This window comes from Ammospiza caudacuta, chromosome 4 (assembly GCF_027887145.1).
Source record: "Ammospiza caudacuta isolate bAmmCau1 chromosome 4, bAmmCau1.pri, whole genome shotgun sequence".
Lineage (NCBI taxonomy): Eukaryota > Metazoa > Chordata > Aves > Passeriformes > Passerellidae > Ammospiza > Ammospiza caudacuta.
The window spans coordinates 62,864,612-62,875,873 of NC_080596.1; the positions used below are offsets into that span (position 1 = coordinate 62,864,612).

The 11,262-nt window shown below is 38.7% G+C and overlaps 1 protein-coding gene across 3 annotated transcripts in view; it reads right to left on the minus strand.

Annotated features, from left to right (window-relative positions):
• The window catches only part of RAB28 (RAB28, member RAS oncogene family), a 66,552-nt gene extending 55,792 nt beyond the window's left edge, over positions 1–10,760 (minus strand). For all 3 annotated transcript variants that reach the window (XM_058803875.1, XM_058803876.1, XM_058803877.1), the window contains exons 1-2: positions 10,522–10,760; positions 3,394–3,490 (exon numbers count right to left, since the gene is read on the minus strand). In XM_058803875.1, the coding sequence (XP_058659858.1) occupies positions 3,394–3,490; positions 10,522–10,599 (175 nt within the window). In that variant the 5' untranslated portion in view covers positions 10,600–10,760. The remainder of the gene's footprint in view (positions 1–3,393; positions 3,491–10,521) is intronic.
• Between the last annotated feature and the right edge of the window lie 502 nt (positions 10,761–11,262).

Below are 11,262 nucleotides of genomic sequence, written 5' to 3' on the forward strand. Positions count from 1 at the left end.
CATGTATTTTGGAAAAAAAAAACTTTTATGCATATTATCACTTTCAAAATCAGTAATTTTCAGATGCCTAATCTTGTGTTCAAGTACTCTAAAAAGTTTCAACTTGATTTTCCTCCTAAGGAAAATTATGCACAGCATTCTGGCCCCAGTATCTGGATAACTGCATGGAACCTTAAAAATTGTAGTGTAGTAAGTTACATTAAATAGTCTGTGACTGTCCAATTAAAAAAATCTCCTATTACAAATTATTTACTCTGTTTCATTAACAACAGAAAAAAAAAAAAAAACCAAGGAAAATGTTTAAGGTGAACTTCTTAATTAGGACCCCACTAACTATGAAATTCATACTGATCATCTCCTGTGCAAAATGCTGCATTTTCCCTTTTTTCCAAATAGGTTCTGTAATATTTGCTTTGTGCTCAGATTGATTCTGGGGAAGAAAGAAGGATGTTAGGATTATTCTGACAAAAGGAAAAACTGCAGGCAATTTACCTAGCAAGTATTTAATTAACAACTGAGATAGTAGCACACAAAGTTCTCTGCAAAAAGTTTGAAATCTTTTATTTTTTCAATTTAACAGGAACATAAAAACTAGAGACTTACAACAAAACAAAAAGAAACCATGCATAATAAGACAGTTCTTAGAAACAGTCTTAACTCTCCAATAAAAATAACAGGAGAATACTGTCAAAATAACATGTAACACACTATTAAGGGACAAAAAATCCCCAGCACTTCTTTACTCTGTAGAAAATGCACGCAATGCAAAGCTGAAACACGTGAGGTAGCACAGCGCAGGTGTGCAGACTGCTCCTGGCATGGAGTGAAGCCACTGGGCTGCAGCAGCAGAGACCCTGCAGGAGGAACCTTGGTGCACTGGTTAACCTTACCTGCAGTGCTGCACAGTCAAGACACAAGTCTGAACACTTTTTACACCAACAACTTTAAAAAAATCCTTTTAACAGGAGAATCCTGTTTACTGAGCTGCACCCACAACCTCCCCAAAAGTATACAACTATGGCTCTTAGGAGTCTCTATCAGCAGACCCTCTGAGTAACAGATACACTATTTAAGCACTAAAACTTACACCATTGCTGCATCCAGACTATACAAGATTCTGCATCAATAAATATAATGAAACTGATTAGCACTTTAAAAAAAAGTATTTTGAACAAACTGCAGGAAGTGAATTTCTCATGTTGAACACTAGACACATGTTGAGCAACACAGAAAACATTCAAAATTTATCAAAGTACTTCTGATTTGTATTTAACTGTACTGTTTTACCATGCAAAATATTTACTATATTTACTGCAAAACTGCATTAGTTACTAAAACAATTGGAGACAAATGCCTCTTTTATCTTAAAAAAAATTTAAAAGAAAGCAAAAAAAAATCCAGAAAAACAGTACTTTATTTTGTAAGTTATAATATATTTCAATGAAGCCCAATGCAAACTTCTGTGTAATTCTAGAAATCTGTAATTTTAATTTCTGGAATCTTTGCTTACATTGAAGATGGAAAAAAAAAACAACAACTACTGAACCATAGTTGTTCATCAGTTCTCTTACTGAACAAGAGAAATCGAGTCCTTTTTCCTACTGATACACATAATTTCTGTGCAGTGGTCTCAATTAACCTGTCAAGTAAACAAGCATAGAGTAAACTCTGCAAACCCAGAACTAATCTAGAAATTAGAAAAATCCACTTACTAAAGTAATGCTTCCCATTCCAGCATTTAGAAATGAAACCTCCCTCTCTCTTACTGCCTACAACTAATCCAGTTTACCTATGAAACAGAGAGCCATATACACCTAAATACATATATAGGTATAGGCAAAACCAGAGTGACAACCTACAGAAAAATGTTTCTTCCTGAATATGAATGCAAATGCTACTGTTTTGAGGAAAACAGATGTACAGATTTTTGGAGCTATTTTTACTAGCATTCTGATTTTATTACAAAATAAACTATGAATGAATGAAATTCACACACAATATAAACTATGAACAAAAATGAATGAAGCAACAGTTGATAATTTTCCAAATTTTCTACTCAACAAGGATATTTAGAATCCCAGTAACGTACTAATAGTTTCTGTATGCTTAACAGCTGGAATAAAAACCTGCAAAATACAAGTTCTCAGCATGCACACTGCATGATTTGTGTACACATTCCACTTGCAAGTACTGCTGTTAAGCATTATACACACTGGTATTTTTAGAGGCATGAGCAGGACAATAAAAAAATTATTCTGTTGATTTTATGGAGAAATAAGCACTGGGATTTGGTACTTTATCATTCACCAGATACTAAAAAAGTTCAGCAAAATGGCCAAACCAAAATAGTGAACACAGGGGTAGTCTGAAAAGATTATTCTGTTTCACTTAAGAAAATATATAAACACAATCAAAAAATTATTTGCAATATAATTTTTTTTAAAAATAAGTTCAAGAACTGTATACATTTTCTTATAACTTCAGTTTAGAGATAAAATTCTTACTTTCTGGGTTTCCTTCCCTCCTCATCCTCCACAAGGAGAAGACAGAACTACAGAACTTGCATCAACTTTATCAAATCTCTCTACAGCTCTTAATAATTACACTAACTTTTTCTAACTTCTGATTTCTGAATCCAGAAGCAAATGTTTTTAATTAAATACTTGCATACTTAGAATATGAGCACACACAAATCAGTGAAAAGACATATTTTAAACCCCAATTGTCCAGAGACAAACTTAACCAGCAATTATTCTTTTTTAATTATTTCTTTGCATTTTCCATGCAGTGTGCCGCAACTGGCATCTAAATAGTTTCTTTGCCTTCATGAAGTGAAACATCTTGAATGCTCAAACTGTATTTTTATGAGTGCCGAGGGACCCTAAATTTTAGTGGTCTATTAAATGCCAGCAATTTCATGCTGCCTTGCATAAAACAGCATTCACATATTAGAGCCTATGTGAATCCATAGCTGCATTATGCATCTCCCACACAACTCAAATATAAGCTGTGTATTTAATTTAAAAATATATATATTTCTTTCAAAACACATATACTTTTTCAATTAATATCTCTAAAGTTCCATTTCATTGTTGTATGTTACACTACCCACGTGGAAAATGAGTGCACTTAAGCAGGGATTATAAAATTCATCAATATAGATAACACTCCTTTTATTTGAATTCAGTGCTTTACTTAGAGATGTAAGTTGCAAATGCATAACTCTATGACACCTGGCAGGAAAGTATGAACAAAATATTCTCCAAACAACCTAATTTACTTTGCCATAAAAATCACTGCACTTCGCTTATTTAGTACACATTACTCTGAAGAATCTGTTTCTGCAAGTCCTGCTGCCACCCAGCCTTTCAGAGTTAGTTTTTATTCTCTTACCTGGCAATAATATCCTTTTCAAGAAGAAGTCCAGTCCTAAGGTTTGTTTGTACTGTTTTCCAAACGTTTCTTGAGCAAAACGGGTAGCTAAGGATGTCTAAAACAGAACAGTATCAAATTAAGTCGTCATTTTTAACAGCAACAAACTTTATGTTAACCCAAAAGTATGAAATACAGTTAAGCACTTTTTAAATCAATGAATGCTAACAGTGTTCATGGATTTGGATTGACAAGCACTCCAGTCAGTTTCAACATAATAACAGGAGGTGGCAAAGGCTACTAATTTATGCAAAAAGAAGCAAGGTGCATATTTGCATTGATTTCAAAAAAACTCTAATAGTTCTATTAACGAAATACTATGCAGATTTGAAGGAGGTATCATTAGTATGCTCAAACAGACATAAATCTAGGCAACACCATCTGTACCTGAAGATCTCAGTATTTTTAAAAAGCATTCATTTCAAAAACAAGGGTCCTCTCTGGTAAGGAACACCATGATCCCAGACCAATTTTCTGGGAGAGAATAGAGACCTGCACAGTGCAGGATCCCACAGAGGGCTCCTGAGTGTGGCCAGATTCTGCCACTGTACATCAGTTTTGGGATCAGGGATTACACGAACTCTTAAATGGGAAGAGTCCTTTCTTGCACACAGAAAAAGAAGGTAAACACATATTAAGAATGCACATTTATAGATTTATTCCTTTCAGCAGAAATTTGAAAATTTATTTCTTCAATTGGAATTCTGTGGATTTATGAAAGCAAACCAATACTCTGTTAACCTAATAATAAGCTTTTAGTGTATATGGCTGAAAGGATACACAACTAACCTGGGCAAACTACTGAAGCAAGGCACTTACATTCTATTGGTAGCAATTTAGTGTCTCCATTGAAGACAAAAAAAAAAAAAAAAAAAAGAGGTGGGGGTAGAAAAGGAAAGAAATATGCAAAGAAGGCCCACAAAAAAAGTAAAGGAGAAAATAGTGGTACAATCATAAATAATTCAGAAGTCTGTATTGTGAAAAAAATACTAAATATTAAAAATTATAAAATACAAGCAACATCAAATTAGTGTACACTTAAAAATCTCTTGTTGGCATGACATTTGTAAACAAATATACAAATTAACTACAGAAAAAAATCTAAATATTTCTTTATCTATATAGAGAAGGAAAAATACTAAGAAGCTCACAAAACCTTTACACTGTCTAAGAAAACTCAAAGCAGGCCAGAAGGGTTTTTCTTGCCAGTTTTCCATTTATCAAGCCATGAAGAGATAAGTCATACCAATTGTTATCAGAATTGCTGTTAGGAGCACATTTAATCAAAAATGCAATAGCAAAATAATGCAAATAGTTCTGAAATATGAGAATAGGCAAGGTCCTTGAATAGAAGGTTATAACAAAGATCTAAATTAGGCTAATGCCAAATGTACACAGAAAAAAACCACCCTTTTTAGCATTAAAACATTATCACCAGAGCTCTAGCAGTAACACTCTATTATGAATTGGCAAATATTTATTCAACTATTAGATTTCCTATCAAATAAATAAAATAAGATTTACTGTTTTCATGTTTCTGTATCATATTTATATTCCTATCACTGGCATATATACAATGAATGATATTTTCATATCAGAAGACATGTTTAGGAAACAATTCCACAAGTCAGTGTTAGCCTAATGCAACATTTTCATTTACTTCACTGAACTCAAGCCCCAAGAGGATTAAAAATAAAAAAACAAATGGGGAAAAAAGCAAGTAAACTAGAAATAGCATGAGTACACTTATATATTTATATCCCTGTGGAAAGGGGGAAGACCACAGAGAGCAAATCGTGAGAAGATTCTTCTGCCTTCAGCTATGTGACAGTAATCCTAACAACACACACAAAATAAAATTCAATACAGATTCAGACTACAGTACTGAAAGAGTCTGTAGAACTGATTCACTTAATCTCAACAGTTAGCATGTCAAGATTACAATGACATCTTTAATTTATTATGACCTTAAAGATGTAGATGAGAATAAGACAACTGCATGAATACACTATTCAGTCTTCTTGAAATTTTCCTTTTTGGAAAAGTAACTAGTGCCTAGAGTACAGATTCAAGTAGCATCTGACTATATCACAGTATTCTATATTCTCCAACACACTAATTAAGATCCTCATTAAATAAGCAACCACTCCCTTCTTATTTTAAAGGCTCAGTAAATATTAGCTTATCATTCTTTGACATTCAATAATCCCTGAGGACTTCTAGGGCTGTTAGTAACAAGAAATGACACATATTCAATAACAGCTGACCTATAAGAGTAGCAAGTAATCAACACCATGGCAAAGTCCTCTGAAACAGTTTTTCTCCACTGTGCTCTTGAATGCAAAGGAATTTATAGCACAAAATCATTGACTAACTCCTTCTTAAATTTTTTCCTAATAAATGTTAGAGCTCAAGGTGTTGAATTACCAGTCTAGGGTCCTCTATTTTTTCACAAAACAAGCATTTATCCACAAAATGCTAAGAGCAACAGTTCAAACTTCTTTACAACAATAAACAAAGAAGTTATGTCAATGCATATTCAAGTGCCTCTACAATGCAAATACTCCCTTCAAATCCCAGAAGTGTTCCCTGCCATGCTTGCCAGAAAAGATTTTGCCCTACTGTTTTACCTGAGGACATGTTGAATACAATCTATATAACAATTAATGAAAGTTAAATAATGGTTCAGTAGAACTGTAGTTGTAAAAATAAATAAGTAATCAGTGACCATTTTTTAGAAAGGTTGCATTCCATACAATTCCACCCCTTAATGTCAGGTTCAGAAAACAATACAATACTATGAAGGCCTTTGTTCCTTTGCAGCTCTATTAAGACAAACAGGTCACCAGCTTGCATAGCAGAATTTCCAGCAAAAATTCCATCCGTTTGGAAGGTTCACACACCTAATGTAAACATCCTATTCCAAATATCAATACTTTATTGAAGAAGGTTGGGGTTAAAGAAGCCTTGTTAAAAACAAGAAAATGTCTTTGAACTCTAATATACAGCAACCAAGATAGCAGTAAAAGAAAAAAAAGTACAGTATTCTAAGTTCAAAATACAATAGGATATTTGGGAAGGCTTTTTTCAAAGAAGCAAAGATTGAATTTAACCATACATAAAAGGCATAACAGTTCCTTGCTTCTATTTTTCAATGTCAACAATTCACTATAAACTGAATTTGACATGCTGTTCCTGAAGACCTACATAATGAGTAAAGAGGGAAAAAAGCAAATATCTATGAAATAAACTAAAAAGTAATTAAATTGAAAGTCATATGGAACAAGCAATGATAGCCAGCTCTGACAATGACTACTCATCAGGGCAACCAGAAACTTGTAGGGAAAACCCCACCAATGAGACCTCTTTGAGTAAAGTCCTATAGAATTAAGTTTTGAGAAAGCGGTGCCAAAGTGTAGTGTCACAGTTGTAAGAAAGAAAACTAAACCAAAAATTCAATTAGATGCAAGCACATAGCTCTGAAGCCATGAATTTCCATTCACACACAAACTTTAGCCACAAATTGAAAATCTATTTTCCAAAAACCACATGTATCTATCCTTTCTCTCACTCCCTTCTAGAACATCAATGCCATTATCCAAGCACAGCTACACTAATCCCTCAGTCATGTCCTATCTTACTGACAAGAATTTTAGGACAAGCAAAACTAAAACAAACACTAGGCTAAATGATGAAATGCTTTAACTACCATAAAAACACATAACTGTCCAAGCTAATGTCCTTCCATCCCACTGCCAACTACTGATGCAACTTTCTCCACTGAAAAAGAGAAAATTATCATAACTTCTTGACATTTGATGTAGGTCTCTTTGATGCAGCTGGGCCAATCTGCACAGCACACTTCATTCAGTTCTCCATTTGCGAGACTCAACAGTGATAAAAATATTTTTGTCACCATCTATGAAGTTTTTGAGCCCAAGTGTAACAAGACAATTCAAAATGCTTAAAAATCTTCTATTCTAAAAAATCCTTAAGTAAGCAGGACACTACTTTTTATGCCAACCTATGTTTTAGCTCCTACAACTCCCATAGCTTGAGCATTCATTATTTCATTTTCATCATCCAATGTTACCAGAAGGAAAGGTAGGATGTTTCTGATACCATACTCCAGTTCCAGCTACAACAGACAGCAAACAAACAGAACCTCATCATACCTATTTTTCAGGACCTCCCTTCCCATTAATAGCTCTGAGATTTACTTCCAGAGGCCCAAAACCTTTTTCAACATTGGCAAATCATAATATTCTATCTTAAATCAGCATCCTTGTATATTTCAGTATTAAGCCAATCTATCACAAAAAGAGTAGAAATATCTGGATCATAACATCTTTTTTTTTTTTTTTTTCAATCCATACTAGTAGTAATGTTGGTTTATTTTAATGGAAAATCATTTTGGCCCAGGAAGAGCGAGCTGATTTAAAACCTAGACACATAAGGCAGCTGTGTGTATATATGTCCTTCCTATATTCAAAATCAAAGAGCCAACTGCTATTAATAATTGCTGGATTTTTTCATCTCCCCGTTGCCCCCACTTCTGATTGGTCTTTAGATTGTTTTCATAGTTTGTCTAGTTCATTAAAATCATCCTCTATTATCTTCTGACTAACCAGCCTTTCTTCCCTCAATTTTAATTTTCCACAGTTTACCATTATCTTGCATCTCTATTTTACTCTAAGAGTTTTACACATTCTACTGTCTCACTTCTCTTATGCCTTCTTCCACTTTTACTCTTCTTTACTTATGTTTGCTCCAGCAGTGCTTATTGCTACCCTTAAAAATTTAAGTATCCAGTTATCAATTCAACCACCTCAAAACAAATTAACAGAAGCACATCATGCCTCCCTTGCCTCATGGATAGAGCAATTCCTAGCTAGTGTAAGTACAAACATTACCTTTAGCTTGAACTGACATTGATTTGTTTTTAAGCTGCTACCAATCCCTTCACAGAACTCGAGTCACATTGCTTCTAAGCAATGGGTGAGGAAAACAGCAAGTTTCCACCTGACCCATAACAACAATTTTTTTTGTTGTTTCTTTGGAAAAGAGGAGGTAAAAGAAGACAAATGTGAACACCTCACACTAAGTACAAGATACAGCATTTCAGATATATCCCATCATTTTCTACACACCTCCTGTCTCATGGTCCCAGGGTGACAGGAAGAGAAAAACCAACACCTTGCACAGTAAAAGAGAGGTAAGTATGCATGTGTGTGAAGACCAGCTGTGAACCAGATGTGAGAGCCAGGCAATTTAGAGCTGAAAACACATAGACATACACAGGTTTCAACAAGTAAGCGGAACGAGTAGACAACAAAAGAGAGGAGCCTCAACAATTTAGTCTTCTGAGGCAAAAAATAGTAGTAGGTACATTTTATCCTTCCATTCCATGACCCAATTGCTTCTTTATTTTTACAAGACCCTACAATAAATCTGTGAGTGCTGCCAGCCAGTGGGATGGTGGGAAGGAGCCTCTATTACAGCATCATCTAGGGGGGACGGGAGGAAAGGCAGCCCACCAGAGTACTGCTGCTGCTCGTGCCCAAGAACCTGCCCTGGAAGCGTGAGATTCCTGGAGTCAGCAGGAGATGCAGTGAGTGGCAGCTCCTGAGAGAGAGGTAGGAACCAACAGGAATATACATCAAAACTCAAGAATGCTTGAAAATCCATGCTTGGCAAGAGGTCTTGCCACAAGCTGCTCAACAGCAGCAGTGAAAGGATTCTTCAGTGTGAATGGGAAACTCCTGGGAAATGCTACCCATGAAGCAGCACTTCAGCTGTCAATGCTGTACATTTATTATGCTCTCATCACACAGCTGGTTGGAACTGCCCATCTACTGACTCACATGAACACAATACCACTTCAGACTGGGTTTAGAATCACTGGAGACAAAAAAAAATGTTTTGTTTCTTTACAGAGCTCTGAGTAAGTAAGTGAGCAAAACCACATGTACTTTCACTTAGAGCTTATTCCTATTAATGCAAGGCACTACACTTAAACCAGCTCTACGAACATTTCCTTTTTTCATATGAACTGTGAAGCACGCAGAATTTCTTCTCCTTGCAATTTCAAAAGTTAATGACAGAGGAAAGAACTGTATACTTCAATCATACAATAAATTTACTATTTTCAGGTGCGTCTCACAAAATTATTCAGGCTATATATGCCAATATGCAATGTTCAAGGGAATAGTTAGGATCAGTAACTATTTTAAATGGTCAAGAAAGCAGCCTTTCTTTTGCCTTCTTTGGTCTCTCCTTGTCAAAATTTCTCTTTTACAAAGAGAAATTTGTTGGATTATTGTTTGATTGTTTTGATTATTGTTTGATTATTGTTGATAAATAAGCGTTTATAAACAGGGTTTCATTAAAAACAAAAACATAGAAGTTCCAAACTAAAATAGACCCAGCAGTGCCTTTTCAAACTCTGAACAGTAACTCCGCTAGATGCAAAGTGTTTCATCCAGCTCGGGAGGCTGGCAGCTCTGTATCCGAAAGGAAGGGCGCTGCAGCCCCAGCTAAGCGACCTTCCCTGCTCGTCCCTTTGGAGGGGAGCCGCGAACCCCCGTGCCCGGTCCGGACCCCAGCCCTGCCCGCCCGGGGCACTGCAGCCGCCGAGAGCGGCTCTGGGCTGCTCCAGCGGCTGCGGCCGAGCCATTCCTGCCTCCGTCGCGACATGGGCAGCGCACGGGGACCACGGCAACTCCGTCAGCACAGCACGAACTACGTTACTGGCCGCTCCTTTGCTCGCGGCTCAAGAAAATTGGATTACAGTCGTGTAAGTCTTTTAGGTGACGATACTCCTCGGGTCGGAAGGCCCGCCAGAGGGTTCGGCTGCGGGGCACGGCGCGGACACCGGCGGGAAGAGCCCGCGTCCCCCGTGCCTGGAGGGCCTGGAGCCGAGGGGGAGCAGCCAGCGGGTATCGCGACAGCGGCTGCGCGACAGACTGGAAGCGCCGCGAGCTGCTCCCTCCTCAGCAGCAAAGCCGGGGCAGCGTGAGGGGGAAGGCGGCGAAGGGGCTCGGGGCACCGCGGCGAGGGAGAGGAGCTGCCGGCGGGGCCGGCACTGACCTTGCCGGTGGTGCCGTCCCCCAGCACCACCAGCTTGAGCTGGCGGTCCGGACTCTCCTCCTCCTCCGAGTCCGACATGATCTCTACGGCCCCGGCGGGAAAGAAGAGGCTGAGAGCAGCCGGGAGGAGCCGGGTGCAGGAGCGAGGACGGGACAGGGAAAAGAGCGAGCGTCGCGCTCACAAAGCCGGCACCAACGGCGGAGCCACCACCGCCATCTTCCTCCGGCGCGCCCTCCGTCGCTATGGTCCGCGCGGGGCGAAACCAACGACAGGGCCGAGAAAAGGGGGGAAAGCGGTAAATTGAGGGCGGGAGCTACAGCAACAAGTCCATCTACTGCTTCGGGACACACCCACTTCTTCCCCCACAGGATCGGAGGATGGTTCAGCCCGGCTGTCGGCCGCTCGCCGCCGTGGCTCGGGCCCCGCAGTGACGCCCTGCGCGGTAACCAAGCAACGGGGGGCGGGGCGGGACTACGGCCCGGCCGCCCCCGCTGAGGGGCGGGGCCGCCCCGTGTGGGGCTGATCGGGCGGGCGGCGGGGGTTTGCTATGGCAATTACATATGGCAACTAAATAAATAGCTATGGCAGTCAAATCATAGTCACTGACTGGTTTGCATTGGAAGGGACCTTAAAGATTATCTCATTCCAACACCTTTCTCTAGGCTGGGTTGCTCAGAGCCCCGTCCAGCCTGGCCTGGAACACTGCCGGGATGGGGCAGCCGCAGCTTCTCTGGGCAACCT